Source organism: Phycodurus eques, chromosome 22, assembly GCF_024500275.1.
Source record: "Phycodurus eques isolate BA_2022a chromosome 22, UOR_Pequ_1.1, whole genome shotgun sequence".
Lineage (NCBI taxonomy): Eukaryota > Metazoa > Chordata > Actinopteri > Syngnathiformes > Syngnathidae > Phycodurus > Phycodurus eques.
In genome coordinates, this window is record NC_084546.1 from 8,304,314 (window position 1) to 8,328,059 (window position 23,746).

Here is a 23,746-nt window from a genome sequence, read left to right on the forward strand (position 1 = left end):
GCATAAAGCGGAGGTAACATGACATTAGGAAGAAAGTATCTCCATTTCAGGCTGCAAATCAATGTCTTTAGAATGTGCAGAGTAAAAACATCACTTACGCTAAATGAGGCACTTTCTCATTCATTTCACCAACAAGCCTAAACTCATGTTTGTCGACGACGAGTCAGTAAAACCAGTTGTGATAGAAATCACCGAGTTATTTTAAATGAGTCATAAACCGGAGGAGCGGACTCTGCATTGGCTTTCGTCAGAACGGGATTGCCAAAAGCTGTTTATATGGACTCTGCCATTGGCTGGCCACGCTTGCCCAAAGTCAGCTGGGATTGGTTCCAGTTTATCCTCATGAGGTCGCAGTAGAAAACGGGTGTATGAATGGACAATCAATTGTATATATTAAGGTGGAAAGATGTGTTTGTATGAATCATCATCTTTAACAGTCGCTCCTGTGACAGACATTTCCATCTAAAAAAGTAAATATTGGATTTGTTGACGACTCTTTCGCAATTCATGAAGTAAATATGATTTTGAAAGCTTCTTTGACAGTTCTTTGACAAATCGGAGACATCTGGAATGTTAAAAAGAGTCCCGAAAAAAACAACTTATTCTGTACTCCTGTTCGTCTGAAAGAATTTATGATCCAGCGAGCTAGCACCAGAGTTCAGATGTGGCTATGAGCAAGAATGCGAGAACAAACCACGCTCCCAAATGAGTGTGTTTATTTCCTCTTTCTGTTTGTTTGCATTGTGCTAATATGGATGCAGATCTCTTTCTCGCTGTCTCTCGCTCCCTGTAGAGCGGCTGCTGTGAAAATAGTTTCTTTGTGGGTTTACACAGACGCAAAGAGAAACACGGAGCTGGTTTGTGTTTTGGATTATGACAAGCATGAAAATATAACACAAAAGGATGCTTGTGTTTTCCCCCGTAGGCTGAGAAGCTGCGCGGTGCTCATTAGCATCGAAATAACGCCGCGTCGTTTATTGTAACTTTTCTACCTTTGTCGATTCTTCCCTGCTGAATTCCGTAATGAGCAAGTTCATTCTTCACACTCGTTTGCTATTAACCTGCGCTCCGAATTCCGATTTGCACGGTGCGACGTGCTTTTGTGAAACAATGCTTACATTTTAGCGAAATATGTCAGCGTCCCCTTTCGACGTTATGTAAGCCTTAAAACACTTGGCGCGTAATTTACAATGCTCTTTGAAAGATGCAATTTGATGGCTTAATCTCGTCGACGATGACTCAGCACTTTGCCCCGTGTGTGTGTGTTGGAGTCATTTCATATGCATACGGTGACTGTAAATATTTAATGACACGTGATACAGATGACATGCCGTATTTTCACGACCGTAAGGCGCGCTTCAAAGTTTTAGGGCGCCCGATAATGCGGCGCGCGTTACGTGCGCACCGAGTTCCAAAATCTGTAAATGTTGTTGCGTGACTTTAACGAGCGCCCCGCTTGACCGACTGGGAGCGTTTCCTGCCGACACGCTGCTTATTTAGAGGAAAGGCAGACGTGACCGAGGACAGCATGCGGACGTAACGGGGGAAGGGTGCGCGTGACAGAGGATGCAGAAGATGAGGACTTTGATGGATTTGTGGATGAGGATTGATCAAAAAACGACGTGAGTACTTTGTTAAATACTTCAATAAAGTACAACCGAACTCAGTTTTGCTTCCGCTGCCTTTTTAAAAAAAATCTTTTAGCGCGCACGCATGCTACAGTATGTTTTAAGCTCGCGTATGTTTGACCATGCCTGCGCCCAATAATAGGGTGCGCCTTATGTGTTTTCCTCAGATCCTTCCTCAGATCCTTCCTGGCCGGACCCCTCTCTCTCTCTCTCTCTCTCTCTCTCTCTCTCTCTCTCTCTCTCTCTCTCTCTCTCTCTCTCTCTGTCTCTCTCTCTCTCTCTCTCTCTCTCTCCCTCCCCATCTTTTGCACTCCGCCTCCATAAATCCACCAGATGACGAAGCGCACGCAGGTGCTCGGTGACGTCACGGCGTTATTGATGCCCCGCAGTGGAGCACATTGCTGCTCGCGTGCGTTTTATTCTCATTAATCCACTTTGAATGAGAACAAAGCTCCCTGAATATTCCAACAGACAATTTCGACGGCCCCGTTATAACCTAGGCCGCTGTGTGAGTGGCGTTTTTTATTTTATGAATTTGTGACATATTTGAGGTAGCAAAATAAGACTTTTTTTTTTTCCCCATCCCATTAGTGCATTAGTCCTCCATTTATTGTATTGCCAAGCCCTTTTTTTTTTTTTTAAATGTAGAAGAAGTACAACTCTTTGTTCTAAACAAAGCCTGTCTGGCAAGGCGATGGGGCTGAAGCGCTACCTGTTTCCCAGAAGTCCGCTCACTAGCACTTGGGTGTTTGATGGGCCGTGCGCTTCACCTCGCCGCTCTAATTGGAAGCGAACGGTTCCCCCGTTGTGAGCACCCATCCGAGGGGCCATGTCTGTCCGCTCACCCGGCCACAGGCTATAAACAATTAATGAATAATTACCGCTTCTGCAGGCGCCTCAGGGCCGAAGCTGCAATTTAAAGCGGAGGGGGGGATGCGGGTGGGTGGCACAAAGTGTCAAGTTTGCGAAGTGGATCAAGTTTTTTTGCTTTAATTTCGGAGCCTTTGCCTTTCTTAATAGCCCTTCAGTACTGTCAGATTAGCTGCGATGCTTCTTACTTGCTTTTTAAACCAGGAGTGCGCTCCCGTCTGTTTGTTACTTTGTCAAGTTACAAAGATGATGATGCCAATGCCGGTGCATAACATAACTCCAAAGGCATGCTTTGTAGTCTGCTGAAGTAGATAATGCGGGGTTACCATGGCGACGACTGACAATATTCCCCTCATCGCGAGCCAGTGTACCTTGAAATTGACGCTAAAATGTCTACAGATAACAGCCCGTTTCTAATTCCGTACATATATATGTCTAACAATTGATCGACTGTCATAACCGAACAGATGAATAGCGACGCGCCAGCGGCCGTTTGAAGGTGACGGATCAAGACGTCAGCTCCGTCACGGCGGTTCAATACTTCGTGGCAGCGGCGCATGCTGATGACATGCGGCCCGGCGTGCATTTTTCAGCGATCGACGAACGGGCACAACAACGTCGGGGAGTCACGGAGCCGCTGAAGATAATAAAAGATTAGCTTTAAGTGTGAATGCAAAACATTAACAGCCATTATCTCCGGTTGACAACATTACAAAGAGAAGATGAAATAGTTTATACACTGTGTGGCCTAATTTCATGTTTTAGTAAATGCAGCTGATATTCAATATACACCGCTGTCGGTGTGAAGGTGTTTGAAATAAATGATATAAGGCTAAGAGAAAAGCTCTTTTCAATTGATATTTGGCTTCACAAATGTCTTGGAGAATACACAAAAGCAGAGGTGTCCAAAGTCTGCCCCAGGGGCCACTGCACATTTCTTTTATTGGCCCTAGGCTGTATTTTTTGTTTCAAATATTCAAATTAGGCGCGACCCGCATCAACAGGTTCAAAGAAATAGTCAAAATGTTTAAAGATAGCACACCGGTTTCTTCGAATGTCTCATCACCGCGAGAAGCGGACCATTTTTCACTAAGTCATGCTCAGTGGAAAGATTTTGGACATTGCTGCATCTATCCTTTTGCATTGTAGTCTGTAATTCGTTTGAACATGCAGTTTCCCTGTCGGTTTGTCACCAGATAGCATCCGTGCACACATTCGAACGTTTCCCCTTCCGGCAAACACGGAGCTGCAATATGTGAAAAGACAGCTTGTTCTTCAGTAATTCCATAGTTAATGTCTTCACGTTGGCCCGCGACACACTGAGAGCGGGACCGCAAATGGACTATTATCGCCGAGATGAGGCTAGCCAATCATCTGCGGAATCTCTGTCTGCAATCTGCTTCCTCGATGCCAAGACTTCACTCACTCACTCTTCCCGTTCATCACTCAGTCACCGCTCGGATGCAACACATTTCCACTCCATCTGGTGTCTAGTGGGAGCGGGGTCCTTTTTAACCACCGTTAAAAAAGGCGCCGATCTCTTTATGATGGCCGGTAGCGCCTCTCATCCATCTTCCTCTCCTTGCCGTCTCGCGATGACAGTTTTAAGGAGTAATTGACAGTTAGCGTGAGTGAACAGACGAGACGGCCGGCGCCCACGTTCGCCGCGGCCGCTCGGGCACGCGATCGTTTCACCAAAGTAGGACTGAGCACGGCATCAAAACCAGCGGAATCCGTCAGAAGAGCTCACCGAAAAGTCGCCCCACGGTTTTGGGTCAGTAAACACGGAGCGTCGACACCGTCAATGTAACTCCCGCGCTTCGCTCTGCAGTCAAATGTACATTGTTTTACACCAGACTACACCGCTACAGTAATTTTTCATCATCATCGTCAGGTTTGTTGAAGTGGACTATATATTGTGTACGTGCGTGCTTAGCTGCACTGTACTATTAAGGTTTACAGCAATGTTTGAAGATGTTTGTTATATTTGGGCTTTAAGATGTTAATGCAGGCAATTATAATTAATGTTAGGGGAATGGGAATTACTCCCAGAAATTCGCTGTTCACGATGGGCCTTACACCATGCCAATAGCAGCGGTCCACTCGACTGAAATGGAGAAATTGTATCAATTTACTCACAAATGTTGTGAAATTCGGGCCCGCGGAATGGTAACAGGTGACAAATTTGTACCTTCTGCCATCTCGGAACAGAACGTTGAATTGTTCCGCCTGACCAATGAAGCGAAATTGGACACTTCCCTCGGCACACGCACGTGCTGCGGCACCGCGGTTGGGAACCGCTGCTTTATTTCATACAAAGACCGTATAGTCCATTGCCTCGTAATGTGCCATTAGGCTCACGTTGACTAATTTTCACGGTCGCGTGGTTGTCACATACATGTTCCGTAGACGGGAAGTAATGCGGTTGAACCTAAATAACGCACGCTTGTGATATTTCTTGATCTATGTCATCAAATAAGCGGCGCAACAGCTGCAGTGCTACACCGGGCAAAAAAGGAGGCACTCTATTGTGACTGAAATGATCAAATGCATAATTAGGTAGTCAGTGTTGTGTTCCATCTCTTCCTTGCTTTTACCCGCACAGACACACTCGCTCTGTCTTCAGTTGATAGACGCAACCTCGGGCTTCCCCTCCATTTTCGGAAATGATGTTGTTCATTAACAGTATGCCATTTTGTCTTCCGGGCTATCTATCCCGTGGCCACATTTTGTCTACGGTAATTTGCCTTTATCGGTTGGCTTAGCAATTCCGTCTCGACTCGACTTCATTCAATAATGCATGCGTCTGGTTATTGCGCACGCCTGCGAACCCACCTGTAATTGTTGCGCAGCTGGGCGCACTCAAGCGGACGGATGGCGAGCAAAACCGTAAGAGAGAGAGAGAGAGAGAGAGGTTATTGGCACAGGGTTCATTAAAAAACATGCTCGCATTCTGTCGGAAATTTCATCTGAACATGTTCAAAAAGAACCATTTGTCATCGAGCCAAATATGTTTGCTCTCTCAGTAGCACTCCCGTTTTCAAGGGTATGGAGCGAGTCAGTGGTTTTGAACGTAGCTTAGCATGAATAGAGCAGCACAAATGCACCTCTCCAAATAATACGGACGCCCAAAACTGTACAACTCCACCTTCTTCATCAATAAAATCCTAACTCAAGTGTGGTATGCAGACCCCCTGGTACGTGAAATAATTCAGTTCAGTTGTATTTTAGTGCAATACATTTGCATTTAATCTTGAAGAAATGTTTTTTATTTTTTTTTATTTTAGCTTATGTAGGTCTACAATTGTTTATTAAAGTTGTGCGCAATACATTTGAATCAAAGTATTGTTTAAGTAATTACTTTTTCAGTTTTCGTATATTTAAGCACAGTGTCAATGTTCAAACTGTGCGTCATGTTACAGTAGCGTACAATAATATTTCAATATACTTTTCAAGAATAAAACCTGTATTTTGTTTTTGATGAGCAATTAGGGCTACTAAGCTACTGTACTTTAATGTTGTTCATGATGGTGGTACTACAGGACTATTAGGGGACCAGTACATGAACATCATAATAAAGGAAGTCCGGTTTGCTATATAATCAAACAGGATGTTAGACTTTGACAAAAAAAAGACATATATAATTATAATTCATGGAAAAACCACTGGTTGTACAGTATTACTAAAACACGGACAATCAACACATGATGTGGGAAAAATATTATCCTCCACAAAATCAACTTTCCATCAGCATTATTTACACTTTATGCAACTCAATGTTGGATCTTTCATCGTGCACATACTAAGATATCGTAACCCACACGAGGATGCCGAGCGGGACGCATCAGAGTCGACGAAAGGTACAGTACGTACGTTAACGTCCCCTCATATTTAGGCGTGTGCATTTATAACTGCAGTCGCCCGCCGCTTCCATCTTATTGTTCTGCAAAAGGCAAAGCGAGCACTGCTGTCTTTGCCCTCGGCCTGGAGCACCGCTGGCTCACCTCGCCAGCTTGAAAAGGGAAAAAAAACACAAAAGTCAGACCCCCATAGGAGGAGAGACAAAATCAAAACCCGCACCCCCCCCTCCTCTTCTGTGTGCACCTCGCAGCCGCATCGGGGCAATTTTTATAAGAGCCTGTTACAGAGCAGCACATGGCCAAAATAATATTAGTAAGTTGGTTGGTGACAAGTACGTGAAGGCCAGATGAATCCGGGATAAAAATAAAGGCAAATGAATACAAATGGGGTCTCCTTCACCTAGAGGGGCGAATAAATCACACGTACACTAATGCAGTTCTCTCGCTCACCCTCTCTGTCTGTCTCTCTCTTTCTCTCTCGCTCTCGCACTCTCTCTTTGTCCATCTCACTTGATCAGATTAACTTTGTGTCCTTCTCTTTTGATAATACACTCTTAGAGGTGAGCCGTGCTATGTACCGGATCCGTAAGTATCAACACGTCAATGATGGCATAGGCGTTTACTGCCAATAGAATGGAACGACTCCATTTCGCCTCCTTTTATTGTAACGGGACCTCGCCGGACCGATGCGAAGGGCACAAAAGGCACGTCGCGAACGATAGAAGGAAGACGTGCAAAGCGAAGCCTCACATCGTGCGTGTGTGTGTGCGTGTCTTTTTGCAAAACTCCACCAGGCTAAAGTGAGGCCAGAAGTTTCATCAGGGGGGGAATAGCACTTAAGCGTGGGCGCACTTTTGAAAGGGCAAAGGCCGTTGTAATGTGTTTTGTGGCAAAATGTACAGTTTTCTATTCTCCAGTTTGCTCCTCCCAGGGTCTGGGGATTGTCTGCTGCTGTACAGATTGTGCTCTTCCCCGGGGACTTGACAGGTGTTTCGAAATGAAATAGAAATAATTCACGCAGAAGAGGTGAAGCGAAAGTGAAGCTTCTCGGGAGAATCGTGGTAAATAAACACAATAACACGCACATCAGCCGGTATCAGCTTGAATGTCAAACCTGCGGAGGATGTCGCGGATGCATGAGCTAGTGCCCCTCTTATTTAATTACTGACTCTTATTATCCTCCTTAATGATAAATATGTATTACGAGGAAGATGTGGAAATAAAATGTTAGCACGTCCCGTATAACCCGTAGTCCCGTGAATGTATAGTCATGACGTTATTAAATAGAATGTACAAAAATGAGCAGTTTTTGTGTCGTGATAAATTCATCGGGACTCCTTCTGGTGTGCGCAACTGGGGGCAGTATAATATAAGTGACTCCGACTGCATTAATAGCAGTCATTTATCACAGAAGATAAAGAATATATGCCTGTGAGTATTGCTATATCGGCTGTCTACATGTGTTGATGTCGTTTGTGTTGAAATATTCGTTGCTTATAGGATTATAACTAGGCGACTGTCTATGTTTTTTTTTGGTGTGTGTGTGTGTGTGTGTGTGTGTGTGTGTGACGTGCACAAAGAGAGGTACTCCTGCGGGAGACGCCGTCATCTCTCGAGACGGGACAAAGTCAATACGGGCAGTTTCACCGAGCCCACAGGGAGCAGGCCACCGGAGGCCTGACTTATAGCGACGGAGAAAGAGGCGTTTATTCCGTGTGCGTACGTGTTTTCGAGAACAAGGGAAGGCGAGCTGCAGTGAACCCGCAGGGAAGTATACAGCAGAGAGTTAGGTCTCTGAGAATCGCTGCTGGAGTAAGACGATGCTATCATACTTCCAATACAGTCATACTTTGTCGATCGCGGGGGTCGGGTTACGGACCACCCCCGCGATAGATGAAAACCGCCAAGTAACGACCGCATATTTGAAAATGATTTATACGTATTTTAAAGCTGTATGAACCTCCCCAGACTCTCATTAATCTTCCCCACACTCCTGTTCACCTCTACCACACGTTCTATACTCCTAAACACCTTTTAAACTCTTAAACATACAGAAATGCACTGTGGTACTGTACAACGATGTATCATTTTATTCCCTGTAATATGTGTTTTAATGAATGTCTCTTTCTGTCGTCTTTTGTTTGAAGTTTGAATGTTTCAGGCTAAAAAGTGTTTATGTTACCACAAAAAAAATGACAGTATACACCCACCGTGGAGCAAAATATGCGCAATACGAATATGGGGGAAAAAATCTGCCATGCACTGAATCCGCAATAGGTGAACCACGATATAGCGAGGGAGCACTGTATATCACAGTGATGGTAGCATATTTGAATTTGTGATGCATGCCAGTTATGTTTTTTTAAGCAGCTCCGCATGATGATTTTAAAGGCATGAGTGTTTTTTAATACGGTTGTTTATTCCCTCCTCAAACTCTCCGCCTTTGCTAATAGCTATTGGTCCCACACGGTTCTGCTTTTTTGTCCCCTAAAATAGCATTTCCCCACTGGAAACCCTCTCGTTTGGCTTATTCACTCTCGAGTGGCCGCTCATCTTGCACTCTCTCTGCCATTCATCTTTGCTGCAAAAACATCGGCAGCACTTGGCCCCCTCTCTACCCTTTCAGTTGCAGCGGTGCACATTACGCAAGCACTTGTTGTATTATTATTATTATTATTATTATGAGCCAGATTTTTGTCCTTAACGGGTGTTTCGCTGCGAAGGCTTTAGGCCTCTTTATACTCCCGCGTCACGTGACCGACGAATCGCCCCGCGCGGCCCCTCTGCGTAGCTTGCCACGCACGCGACAAAAATAGTCGCTGCAGTACATTTTGGAAACCGCTCGCGTGGGTTGCGCTCGAGTCTAAAGGCAATAGCCGCAGTGACGTCAGCGCGGTCGCCGTCCACGCGAGAAGAAAAGAAGCCTTTAATCTATGTTAGAGACTCGTATGAATGAAACCATTGATTTCGAGTGGGGTTTTAGACCCCCATCAGTAACATCGTTCTATGTACCGCAAACCCTGAAGTTGTAACCTTTTGTTGCGTATGAAGAGCTTTGAAAGCGCTTCAACTTATCTTTGCTCGTACCTGATCTCGACCTCTTCATGCGGCTCTTATCCGGATAGCACAACTGTAGTTTAACACAGGACAGCATGGGCTAGTTTGAACCTTTACTAACCAATGACTTGTTTCCACCGTTCTGTACAGATCGTTCCAGTTTGGCCGAGTTCTTTTAAGATGTAGTAAAGTGTACCATACACTCCCTGAGGGGTACCGCTGCTGCCTGTTGATTAGTTGTCAGAGAATGATTACAAAGAGAAGAAAATGATTGTGGCTTGCAGTTGCTGTGCGTGTGTAGCATTTGTTGGCAAGAAAGGTTCAGGAGAGCGGAAAAGACAGATAGAACACACAAAAAAGGAGAAGACGGGCCAACCGTCCCGTGCGCCGACATTTCCGGACTACCTTTGTCCGGGGACGCACCGGCGCAAGGTATAATCCGCCCGTCGGCGCCGTTCGGCATCAGCGGCCACGTGACAGAAACGTGTGGGCCCTTCTCCCATTTAAACACAAAACACCATCAGTGCAGAACTGCAGAAGCCATTCTCCCCCTCGCACTCCACACCCCCTTCTATCTGTACAGATGTGTCCGTGAAAATCTGTGTCAAAGTAGAAAGAAAAGAAAACGCGCTCGCTTGAGCCAGAAGCACCGGGAGACCTTTGCCAAAAGCCGAAAAATTCCAAACACGAATTGTTAAATGAGAGAGTCAGGATGCGTTGGTCTACCATTCCGCTGCAGCCTGATATTTGAACAAAAACGGTAGCAACACACGTAGACAGACAATCACAACAACGCTCATTCTTTATCCTCTGTGAAGAATGACTAATATGACTGCAGCTTACGGAGTCGCTTAGTCTGTTTCTGTCTGTATGCCTGGCGGCCAAAGAGTGCACGCCCGTAGGAGAACAATGTGGGGCCGGAACGCAAGAATGGCATTACCGTGCATTTTATGGGGAAAGATGATTTGAGATGTGCGTGGTCAAGGAACACTTGCTCCCTGTAGTGTCCTCACATGTGGGAAAGAATTGAACACCGGGAGAACAGTAAAACACACGAAGACATTATTTTGGATTCATTTTATCGGAGTGTTCTTCAATAGGTTTAAGTGTGCGGAACTAGTGAAGAGATGGTTTTTAAATAGCGTATGTAAACGCACCCCCCGCGACGAGCTAACATCCAGCAATCCAAACGAAACTGCTCAACTTTTGGTGGTAAAAAACAAAAACAAAAGAAAAAACGTGTTTTTGTGAAGGTCGGCGAGCCAAGAAGGGTTGATTAGAAGCGGGGGAAAGGAATGAGTGAGAAAAAGAGACTAGGAGAAGCCCCTGGGGGAGAACGGAGAACGATGGGTTAATTTGAACTGGGAAAAGCGCATCTCTCTCGACCCCCCCCCCGCACTCCCCCAAAACAGAAGCTGTTTCCTTTCCAGCGTTAATGACAAATGAGCTATCGATTTTGTTGTCGACGATCCGGGGTTCAGATTACCCCCGTTCGGCGCAGTTGACGGACTTCAGAACGGCCGCCTCGCCGACAGACAGCGGTCCCGGCCGATTCGCCGGATCCCCGCCCCTCTCCAATGTCAACTTTTATCCCGCTTTTTACCGGTTGAAACACCTCGTTCTGCTTTCGCCGCACCGCTTAGACACCGACGAAGGAGAACCACGGGCGAACCTCCTGTATTATGTGTCTCAACAAGCTCAAGGTTCTTGTTTTGCTGACCTTTGCTATTGATCCTCACTGATCCTTTGAAATGTCAGCCTCCACCATCTTCAGCCACACTTGCTTACACACTTATAAAATACAGTCAACACACGCACACACAGACTCAAAGATGGCCATTTTTGTACAAGATCGTATACCCTATTTTTAGTATTTGTTCACAGGGTCGAACACAACGGTACTATGCCATAAATCGAATAAATCTCCTTAGTGGACACTTTGTTAGGTAAACATGCGCAATGAATAAGCTGTAGTGTTTTTAATTGTTTACCTACCAAGGATTACATGGTAAATATCTGACAGTATGAGGTCGACGTGACAACTTTGGATGGCTGCAAATAAAGGGATATTTATATTACATTGCCTTTTTGGACGTACGAGCGGATTCTACCTTTTCCCCCTGTGCACCAAACAAGCGCTGTGCAATTTCAGTCCTGTCCAATGCATCAAAAGCATAAGTGGAAAGGTTTTGGTCTTGAGTTTGTTGTGAAATATTTTTTCAAAAGAATCTAAAATTCAATCACACAGGCAGATTTTGATTCCTTATGCTGCTTTTTTTTTAATGGCAAAATGTATGGAGGAGTTGCGTAGGTGTGTGAAATAGATGGCTTCCTGCTACGACAACTCTGCCAGGTTGAGAACTGCGAAGGTGAACGAGCGGCGGAGGCAAAGGACATAGAGGAGGTAAAGGTGCAGACGAGGAAAGGGAAGGATGGATACGGGGTTCAGCCGGTACTTACTCTAAATACATAACTCGCCCTCCTCGACACTCCAGTGGAGGCCCGCCTCATTTATCGACCCAATAACGCTCGTCGGAGGGACTCCGCATCGGTTATCGGTCACCGGGGTGCGGGACCGCTGCGTCTGGGTCCAGATCGGACGATTCGTTTCTCTCCTCTGCTATCGTTCATATCTGATAGGAAACATCCTTTCTCAAACAGAAAGCGTAATTCCCAGAGAAATGTCACGTGAATGCCGAGAGATAGTGTCGACCCGAAGAGCCAAAGAAAGAAACGGACGGAGGCTCCGAGCAGCATAGAAGATACTTGTGCAATACTGACGTAGTAGAACAGGTAGGTACACCGTGCTGTTTACATTAGGGCCCAACCGACGACTCAGCCTCATCGGCATCGGCCTCAAAAAGTCCGCACGGGCCGGGCGCCGGTTCGCACGGCTCACAATTTTATTCAGTAACGACGAGGTACACGAGTTCTGCATAAACCACAGCCGCTGACCCGATAACAACAAGCGCCAAACATTTAAGCGAAACCTGCCGTAAGTGGCTTTGTACATTCACGCCAGTGATTGCGGTCTTGACCTCTTTGGGGACTGTTCACAGGCCAATTACTATTCGCGCTGTATTGCCTTTTCGCTTAATTGGAATTTGTTTAGCGCAATTTATAAAGGGGAAAGAGGGAATAAACAGATTTATTGGCGGACGGACCTCCGCCAAGTCAAGGTTACGCATAATTTAAGGAGGATTAGTTGGGATGTAGAGGTCAAGAAGGCTAAACGGACAACATTCAGGGAGGGAAGTCTTTGGTCTGAAACGCAGCGACACGTGCATCCAAAATTCTCCCACTCGCGTCCGTGAGTACATCCATCATCAGCGAATCAGTTGGCGAACTAACTATATTACTTTCTGTTTGCGGGCTGCAGGGGATTGTGAACGATTGTCGGGAGGAGTGCAATGTTCTAGTTCAATCTTAAGTAGTATGTCAATGTGTCATTAGTGATCATCTTCAAACGAGCCACCTTCATTACAGCCGCACGCATCACGACATTGCCGTCACACGATGCGGTTGACTCCAAATGGGCTTTTGTTTCTCTCTGCCGTTCTTCAGACTTAATAAAGAAGGGTAGAGCGCAGTGTCAAATATTATTGAGCTCCATTATTTTTGTTTTCATTGTGTTTGGTGTGTCGACATGCCGTTTCATTTGTTGTTGTTTTTTCCCCACCCCAGCACACACCAAGATGCAAATCAACGTGCGCGTCTTTAGCACTTCCCGGGAAGGCGGCCAAGCCCGCAGTTAACGTTTTAAGCTTTTAAAATTTGCGTCCGCTGAGCGGACATCGCGTCCGTGATGGATGACAAATGAAAGGAAATGGGCCTTCTTTCGGAGTTGAACTTGGGGATTCTGGCAGAACTGTGAGCTTTTGTTCCAAAATACACTCCCACCGGACACTTCATTACGTACAACCTCACCCACCATCGCAATCACGTGCCAAATTCAAGGCCCGGGGGCCAGATCCAGCCAACCACGTTATTGTACTCGATACACACAAGCAAAGTGTGGACTTCATGTTTCTTGCTAAATGGATTTGGCCTTTTGATTTCGGCCGTAATGTTGTACTGAATTTGTATTTTCTTCATTTTGAACAGCCATTATAAGATTTGTATTTGAAATTTTTTTTTACCCAATCCGTATTAATATTCATTGAACAATTATTGTATACTTCAATGAAGTCAAGCGAAAGAGAGGACTAAATGGGACAGGAGATGACTCCCCAATGGAAAAACACTCCAGTTTCTTGTTTCCATTCAAACTTAAGATTGTAACAAACGCGAGTGACGTCGCGCACAAAAGTGCAGCATCAGAACCCGCCGGTGTCCTCATACATGTCAGCGGAGCCTTCAATTAGGTTCCACTCCGTCATTGACGAATAACTTCACACAACAAGTAGATGAAAACATTGCATCTCCTGTCTGCGGAATTGCAAATACGAAGGGTGGTCGTGGATATTTTTATGAGAAAATGTATTTATTGTTCTTCTTATTATTGTGTTTTATGTTCTGCACTTTGCTCCAGCCGCAGTGGCTGTTAAAGTGCTATAGAAAAGAACTTGAGTTGAGTTCAATATTTGTTTGCCGTAATTTTCCATGAACATTTTGATTTCGATTTGTACGGAACAACGTACATAATAAATCTAGCGCTATCACAGTTTTAACGGTCCTCCGAGGGAAACGATAACGTAACGACGATGGGTTTGACACCAGAGTTTGAATTAAAACGTGATTATCGTTCATCATAATGTTCCAAGTGCTTGTTTTTTTTTTTTATCACCATTTTGGTCCAGATCTGGAAAAGCGGTAATTTGTTACCATTTTTTGAGTCTTGTGTAACAAGAACGTATTGGATTTGATGTTGTAATTTTGCGGCCAGGGAGCGCATTTCCCCTCATTGCGCTGGCCTTTCCGATCGCGTCGGTCACACTCTGATTGAAATGATTATTTCCACAGTTGACTGCGTAGCGATATGTCTTGAGGGAGTGAAGCGGGTGCTGTTAAGTTGCCCGTAGATGTGCAGGCTACATGTCAAGAGCGTAACGCTCGGCGCTGACGTAGCGGCGTCTCTGCAGACGCCGGAGTGAAATGATCGCATTTCCCACACGTATTCGTTCACGCTGACATTTCCTCCTCTGGCTCACCGAGCCGCTGGGCTCGGTTTCGCGCGCGCGTGTCAACAAATCAGGGGATCGGGTTGTCGCTCAGCTGTGCGGAAATGTCAGCGCACATCTGCGAGCGAACGATATCGGCAATCCCGGTGGTCACTACGCACGCGATGAAAATAAACACACGCCTGAAGCAATGTCACGCCACATAAACTGCCGGTTACACACAACAACGGCGTAGCCCATAAATAAGACGCCGGGAAACCGGTACGTCGAAGGGAGCGGGAATACGGCAGCCGCGCTTAAATATGCATCATAACGCACGTGGCAAGTTATTATCCCAAGGTTCTTCCAGTCCCAACGACGGTCATTAGAGGGAAGGATGCGTTTCACAGCACGTGCGCCGAGACTCCTCGTTCTCTGTCGCTCTTGTATTGGTCAATCGTGCGTCTGGGCTTTGTTTTTGCCGTGAAACGAAGTTAGCGCCTCTCTCGTTGAGCGTGAAGAAGGAATAGCGAGGAACAACTCGGAGAGCGTCCCTGACGACTTTGCGTCGTCTTTGCCAAGCGATCGCAGGCAATAACTTTGGACAGTGTGATAAATCCCCGCAAAAGCAAACTCTTGGAGAGCAGCGATCCCCAACCGGCGTGCCGTGCGAGATCATCGAGTGTGCCGCGGGAAATGATCTGATTTCAGTCCATCGGGATGAAAATGTGCGATTTACTGCTAATCGTTTTTGTTTTTTTCATCTATACCCAGTGGCGCATCTGCTTATAGCAACATTTCTGTTTGGTGTGCCGTCAGATTGTTGTCGGCTCAATAAAGGTCGGGAATCAGTGCTCGGGAGAGATCAAATGCAAATGTTCCGTTTCAGTTGACGTTTTAACTGTGTTCTTAATGGACCTACAGCATCCAGATAGTCTAACAAGTTCTCTTGATGTATTTCTTGCTGAAGGAAATGGAACTTGCAGTCATTTCCAGTAATAATCCGTTTCGGTAAAGAATCGGTAAACGAGTAATCAGTAACAGCCCCGGGAACACCCATTTATCATCGCCTCGGTGTGACACGATCAACGGAACCGGAGAGAAATTTGCTGCATCGTCGCGATACTGTAGAAGAAGAAGAACCACCTTTTATTGTCACGAACACGCATGCACGCACGCACACGAAATTAGTTGTCTGCATTTTGCCCATCACAGTGAACACATACACATTTTAGTGGAACACACTGGAGCAGGGGGCAGCTGTAGCGCCCAGGGACATTTCGGGGTATCAGTGTCTCGCTCAAGGACACCACAGCCGTGAGTCCGGGGGATGTTGGCGGATGGTCCAGTCGGGGTCTTGAAGCTCGTTCCCCCACGGTGGCAGGCGATGATCTTAACCATTGGGCCACGGCTGCCCCTGTATTGTAGAGTGGCAGTATTTACGTATATTTTATATATTGTTGTTGTCGGGCAGTATACAGAGGTTTTTTTTTTTTTTTTACTCATATTTTTCCCATCCTATGTAGCTAAAGGTAAAGGTAAAATGAATACCTCTTTGAGAGTACCAGTTAAAATTGAGCATTATTGTGTTTGTCAAGGCAGATTTTTAGAGGGGTGCATATAAATAGATTGGGCAGGGCATCGAAGCGTTCAATAAATGTGTCTACAGATATAATGAATAAAATGTAAAAAAAAAAAAAAAAAAAAGAATCATAAAAAAGAACAAACTCGTTAGAGGGGCTTAGACGTAATCTAATTTAAACAAGCAGCGAAAAGTGTAAACAGTTGATACGGGTGCAGTCCAGCGTAAACCCAATAAAATGTGACTGGGAGCAAATTTAAGGTGACAGTTAACTGAAAGAAAATGAAAACGGTGAGTGAAGTTCAGGAAGAATGAAGAAGACATCCATCAGTTAGCATCGGTGCTTCCCGCTCAGTCAGAAGCTAAGATAAAAACAAATCCATGCAAAATATTGCAGACGCTCCTTACGGTTTGTCGATGTTTATCACTTGCTAGAGCACAACCGAGTGAGAATAAATTGCCAATTTTCTAAGAATGAAAGGAGAATGATAGGAGGGAGCAGGTGCCCTTTTTATGCGGTTACGCTTGTGGTAATGCGCACTTGCTCGTACGCACCACAGGGACATTTTACCATACAGTACGACGAAGAGCCCAGGGAGGAAAATCCCGGCAGATTCATCGCACTTCAGGTGAAATGAAGACGCAACGAATTGGCTTAAAAGGTTGTTTGACTCGTGCGGGCTTGAGCGACACGGCGGCGCGTGAGTGAGGAAGAGGAGGAGGAGGCGCGCAGGAGTGAACCGATGAAGAGCGAGGAGAAGAAAACACACATCCACGTACACGTGGAATCTTATTTGTATGCGCCAGCTCCAATTTAGTAGCAGGTCATCGCGGGAGGGGAATGATGAATAATGTTGATTTGCTGCTGCTGCTCGGTGCTAACCAATACGAGTGGGAGAAAACGCAACCTTGAAGCAATCTCTCGCATGGCTTCAACAAACATAGCACGCGCAAATATAGCCTTAAATATAGCCTCAGGAAAGGCGCGAAAAGGCTTCATACCACGTCATAACCTGTCCTGTCCGGTACCGTCCTGTCCCGTCCTGTTCCAGCACAGCGGTTTAGCGGTTACCGCCTCACAGTTTTGAGGTTTCGGGGTTCCGATGTCAAACGTCGAGCAACTAACCGCAACTAACTCCATAGACGTGAGCCCGTCTATGGAGTTTGCGTCGTTTGTTAGCGTGAAGCTAAACTGACTTCAATGAGGCATGGCTATGTGGTTGTTTTAAATGCACAATGTGTTACTCCCTTTGTTGTAATAAAAAGCTAGAAGGCTCTCGAAGCGTCGTTAAGATGCATCCGACGCCCCGCCGACGCCGTTTACCTGCTCGGGTCGCATCCAATCCGTGAGCTTGATAATTATCGAAACGCTTCATCTCGGAGCGGCGCGCCGCATTCGTCGCGCGAGATCTGATCTGTCGAGTCGGCTCGCGCTATCTTCGCCCCCTCGCCCGCGGCCCGTCTTCCGCCGTCTCGCCACGGGATTAGAAAGAATTTATTAGGCCGAGATGCCGGCTGTCGACACGAGTGTGATCGACCATCAGGTGGGGAGATAAGCGCCCCGCGGAGGTTTTAATAATGTTCTCGGCACTGAGGAAATCTTGTTTTAAGCAGCAAGCACGCGCTTAACAGATTCTACGCGTACCAAACAGTTTCCACGGGATATGAGTTAAAGCGACGGGATGTAAAAATGGGACTACTTTGGATCGCGCAGAGCATCGGTTCTCACATCGGGTTCGGCGAAACAATTTCGACAAGGGCTAAATATGGAATTGAATTGAACCGAATTCGGTTACGTTCATTATTATTAAACAGGTCGTGAACATTTAGGTTGAAAATATACACGGTTCCCACGGAATTTAGTGTGGATGAGGAAGTTGGAATGAAATATAGATGACTGCGTCACCGACAGTTCTGGAAAGATTTTTAATTCTGGCGGACCAGCCTGCACATCCAACAGTGGCTTGAAATTAAACTACGTGTTATTTGAAGAGGCTCAACAAGAAAACAATTATGACCGACGTTGCCTTGTTACATTTCCCCCCCCCCCCCCACTTCACCTTCACTGTATTTTCCCTTTTTTTTTTTTTTTTTTACACTTCACGGTGAAGGCATAGTAGCATCGTTATAGATACGGACGCAAAGATGTCTCCCGCGTGTTTGCGAGGGCGCCGGCACCCCGCGAACGCCGCGACAGAAAACGACATACTGCTTCTTCCCTTTGAATTCATTCAGGTGTTCACCGTTATCCGTCAGAGTCCTGTTTTGCATAATCTCCACGTCTTCTCACGCTATTGAATGTTTTCATCCCTCATTTTCTTACCATCTTTTGTGCGAATGCCGAAGAGCAGTTGTACTCCTTCCACATTTCTCCACTGATTTAAACAAATCCAATGTCATACCCCAAATGATCGCAACAAAACGACCAAACTGAGAAATAATTGACGTATTGACCTCCTCCTCATGTCATTATTTGGAAAACCGTTGCAACTTTGTATCACATTCCCCATTTGAACAATCCCACAGCATTTGAGTTCAGCTGGAGCTCTCGAGCATTCACACGCGATTTCACATCGCATTCTCCCGTTACTTATGTTTTGTCATGACACGTGTGCGTAGCCACGGCAACCCCCTGGCTTTTGCTGGCCATTCAGAGCGGAGCTAAAAAAAATCATAATAATAGCGAGCGAGAAGACATAACCGCCCAGCCGGACAGTGGCGTTAGTTGGCACCCGCGGCGCTCAACGGATCGATCATTTTTTTTCCCAAACGATTCAAACTGCTCTTCCGTGTTAGTGTGCCGCAGCGAATCAGTCATCACACTTTATTTTGTTTTTTTCAGCACCTTTAAAGTTCCCAAAACAACCATTCGGTATCCACAAGGAAGGCTACTATTGTTCCAATTTCCTTTGTATCTGTGCAGGGGGAAATTTCACTTTCAAGTCATTTTTTTTCTCCATAATTACACACGGAGGTGTTTATTTTGAGCTATTGAGAAATGATGTTTTTGTTCTCGTAGTTTCTGCTTACTTATGAGGCTTTGCGAATGTTTGGAACAGACTTTTTGGGAGGGTTTCAGGGTGTTCCCGGTGTATCATAGGCGATGGTCGGAACGAAGTTAAACGATATCAATACGTCTCGCAAAAAGTAGCGTTGAGATTTAGTTGGATTTGAAACGATGGAGTTAAAGACGAAATATTTTAATCGTAGGCAAAATATGCCTGCTCTTTGCCTGGCGATATATTTCTTCTTACGTATTGAGATTATACAATGGGTTGGATAGTTTTAAGACATAGGCGGTACTCGTTTTTGCAAATTCCCGCCAAGTAAAACGTTTCTGTCGGCGGATAATTTTGCTTCTATTCAGTAATTTCTCTTTGTTGTTTCAGCCTAGATTTTTGCAGTGTACGTTCTATGACCACAAGAACTGATACAAATGACTATTTTGACTAAAGCAAGACTCACGATAGTAAGTCCTGAGGCAACACACCGCACATGGCACAATGATGAAAAACGAAACGTTTTTTGTACAAAAAGCCGAATTTACATTTGCGTTTACGGCTCGGAAGGAACGCGCTCGCGTACCCGTCCGATCCCGGCTCCTCTCCGTCCGTCCCATCGGCGCCACCTCGTCCTCATCCGTCGCCGTCGGCCCCCCCGTTTCGTATCTTTCAATTGCGTCTTCGCTTCATCGCTCGTCATCTGCCCCCATCACTCATCTCCCCTCCAATCATCACCCCGTCTGGCGCCGCCATTTTTTGTCACTCCATTTCCAGCGGTATGTGTATTTTGAAATATTTCCCCCCCTACCTAGCGCTTCCCATCATTTTTCCATCGCCGTTCTCTCTGTGCCAATCTTTACATCCAGCTATCTCGGTGGTTTTTCTTCATCCGTTTACCTCGCCGAGCCAACAGCCCCCCCAGGCCCCGCCCCTCGACCCCTAACCGTTCTCTCCATCTTCTCCGCAGCCGCCATTGTTCGGAAAAAGCAGTGGTGCGAGATGGTGCCGTGTTTGGAGGACGAAGGCTGCGACCTGTTAGTCAATAAATCCGGCTGGACTTGTACGCAGCCCGGAGGCCGAGTCAAGACGACCACGGTGAGTTCAGGCTCTCCCGTCTTCCAGCCGGGCGATACGACCTTAAAATAAAATCCCAGATGTTTTTTCAAGAAACATTGGAATTCCTTTTTTGAAACAGTTTTTCCCCTTTGCTAAAAACAAGCTTTTTCTTTTGTTATTTTGACGACGCATGATTTTCCGCGTCTGTTTTTTTTCTTAGCGGGAATCAAACGGGCTAGTTGCTTTTTTGAAAAGTGGGAAAATATAGCCGTCGTGTGGCTAAGTTGGCCACACTGACGGGTTTTGTAAACGATGTCCTCTCTGAATGAATGGGTTTACGTGGAAATAAATCACAATCAAATCCCAGACACTCAGGCCCGCACTCAGAATTCGATGGCATCCTGTACGAGAGCGTGTCTGCAAAAGCTGTCGAATGAACTCCTTCTCACCATTTAAACGGAAAACAAGTCAAGACGGGAGTGCGCGACGCTGTTCCTTTTGTGATGTTTCTTCTTCTATTTCTCCCTTTGTGGGTTCTTCCCATACAACCTCGCAGTAAAAACACAGCAACGATCGCAGTGAAGTCTGACAACAATTAAGGCTTGGGTTTGTCAGAATTTGAGGCCATTTGGCTCGTGGCCAATTATCTTCATCGACGATTTCAATCGAACAACGATAGGCCGCGCGCGCGACGACGCAGGGTAGGTCCCCTTCGGAAATGCGAAGCGAACGGTGTGAGTAACGCGCACACGTTGTCCTTATTTGGAAAATATGTGAAATTGGCACGACCGTACGGATAAGCAATAACGTAGCCGTCACCTGCGTCCTCTTCAAACCGGAACGATAGTTCGGGCGAACGTGTTCCCAAATTTGGATCGTAGGAACTACTCGACAGATATGTATTTCCAGCTGTCGTCGGCAGCAGGTCGTTTTATTGGCAATGTCCCTTTTTACCCCCGAACGACGCTTCGGTAAGCATCGTTTCGACTCAGCGGTCTCTGTCTAGCGTCGTCCTCCGAATCAAACAACCGCTCGAGCAGCGTGCGAAATATGCAGATTCGCACCGCTGCACCGTGTGAGCCACTGAACCCACCCACCCCCACTTCAAGCGCCACGTATTCATATTGTCATTAATAAGCATTAAAAACGGGGGAGGCATTTCATAAAGGCAAAATTGCTGGTATTTGTTATCGCCGCCTTTCCTCGCTTCACCCACGCGTCCTCCACGAGAGACGCAAAGACTCTTCCCAAACATCGGCGCGCCTCTCGCACACACGGACACGACCCCGGCCGGCTTATCTGCGAATGTCAACGGGCGAAGGCCGAGGCCCGCCGGGGCATCGTTAAAGCATCCGTCACAATTTAGTCATCGGCCGACTCGCTCGTTTACGCCTCACCGCCGAAAGACGAAGGCACACATCAGTTAGCTCCTACCGTGAGCCTCGACACGCATCCGCGCGGGCTCAGAAGCGACGCGCGCCTGCGTCCGTTTGTTACGTATTATATCTGCAGCTTTTGCGAGTACGCAAACGCAACCGTCGGCGCGCGTTTCGAAGCTCACGTTTCGGACCACCCGTTCGTTTCACATCCCGCTCGAGGACGGACGGCCTCGCGCCCTCGTCTGTCCCGGTCGGCCCGCACGTTGAAGCAGATTCTGTTTCAAAGACGCACGTCGAGCGAATACCCAAGTTAGCCTCACACAAAGAAGGTATCGGTTTCGACTACAGGCCGAGCCTCCGCTTCTCACGATATCCCAAAACACGCATCCGTCCGTTATTTATGACATATTTAATAACGGCTATCTGTCAGTGTCAGCCCTGTGATTGACGGGGACAGGCTGCGGCGGCCGGTGACCCAGAGCCACCGCTCACCTGCGGTGTAGAAAGCGGACGAAAGGAACAGAACGCATCCATCCCAAAATACCAAATAAAAGGCCATCACAGTTTGTAAGTTTCAGGAAAAAAACACTCACCGTCATGTTTTCTTCGGACTCTTTGACAGAACAACATTCCAAAAAAAAAAAAAAAAAAAAAAAAAGGGGTTTACTCAATTTTAAAAAATGCCTTCTTCCCCGAGGCTTTTTCGAGTATAAGCCCACACCGCCCCTATAACCGGATATCGCCAGAGGACGTCGGCGGCTCGCGCACAGTCCAGCGAGCATGTCCGACCTGTCCGTCAGGTGTTTGCGTGAAAACATCGGCGCAGACAAGCAGGCTCATCCCCGGGGGCGGGGGGGGACGTATGACCGAGCCGAGTCAGTCTGACTCAGCCCTACAAACCCCATAAAGGGCTATTTTGGACAAATGTCAGGATGCAGTTTGCGTGAAGTTGTTTGTTTTTGTTCAGAGAGGCCCGCCGGCCCGCCGCGTTTCAACGTATTCCCACGTCTCCCCCGAACACAAACACCGGCACTCATCCAGACGCTACCGTTCCGTTTAAAAATAGCTTCCACGCGTTTGCTTTCTCCGGCTTTCACGTCACGGTCTTCTCCCGCCATCCTTTCCCCACGCATTTGTCTCAGGCGCTCGTACGAGGTTACTTTCGCCGGTGCGGGCCCTCTACCGGCGAAAAGGACAAATGTCAAACAGAGGCGGCGTCGATTGCAGTCTCGTAAGATGGAAAATGGAAAAGAATTCAGCCTGACTTGAGTTGTTTTCATCTGCCGAGCATTAGCTGCTGTTGCGAGTAACAGCTTGGAAATCATCACCGGCGGCGCGGTACGTACGAAAACGAGTTGACTCGTCGAAGTTCCGACCGCGCCTTCGTCGCTTCCTTCAGACAGACTTTTGAGACTCCGTCTCCCGGCGCGACGTCGAACGTTCGGCGCAGTAGGTAGACGGCCGGTCTAAAACGATGACGGCGAATGTGATCGGGGCAGGGTTAGGAAGAAAGAAAATCAATTCATTGAACGTATTACAGTATTATTATGATCATCATCATCGTCATCATCATCGTCCTAAAAAAACTGAGAATCTGCCAAAAGTGAGGAAAGTGTCGCATAAAGGTAAAAAAAAACAAAACAATGGAGATTCAATTCCGTGAAAGTGAAGTGGGAATAAATGTAGCAAATAAGGAAAAACTGTTTCCGGTATTTTTTGATTGGATGTTATTATTGTTCCGTGCTCGTTTTGGTATTTTAAAAAAAAAAAAAAAAAAAACCTTCCAAAAAGTGTCGGTGTCTCTCGGGGGACTAGAATGCATTGCACTAATGGCATTTCCATTCATTTCCAGATTCCAGTTTACGAACACGGTCATCGACGGAATTAAACTCGGTCAAAGTCCAGGAACCGCGATGTATTTTTTTTGTAAACCTCTGTTGGAAGCCTCAGATAGTAGCGACTAATAGCGGCAAATCTGTCCAATACCCCATTTTTCATTTTACCGAGCATCGTTGAGCGCTGGCAAGTTTCACAAAGAACACAACTCGCGTGTCGATGGATGGAGAAGTAGCCGTGAAACAAGTCAAATAGCGATTACTACCGGAATGACAAATTTTGTTCATCTCTCCGGGGAGGGGAACAATGTTCAACGCCTCTTTCGGTGGAAACAGATAATCATACCGAACAGGTCTCAGTGCCGCGACTGCAGGAAG

At 46.4% G+C, this 23,746-nt stretch overlaps 1 protein-coding gene across 8 annotated transcripts in view; it reads left to right on the forward strand.

Annotated features, from left to right (window-relative positions):
* tafa5a (TAFA chemokine like family member 5a) overlaps positions 1–23,746 on the forward strand; it is a 99,899-nt gene that overhangs the window by 71,971 nt on the left and 4,182 nt on the right. For all 8 annotated transcript variants that reach the window (XR_009767503.1, XM_061667309.1, XM_061667315.1 and 5 more), the window contains exon 3: positions 20,066–20,193. Coding sequence is in view for 7 of the 8 variants with exons in the window: in XM_061667309.1 (XP_061523293.1) it covers positions 20,066–20,193 (128 nt within the window). In the remaining variant the exon portion in view is untranslated. The remainder of the gene's footprint in view (positions 1–20,065; positions 20,194–23,746) is intronic.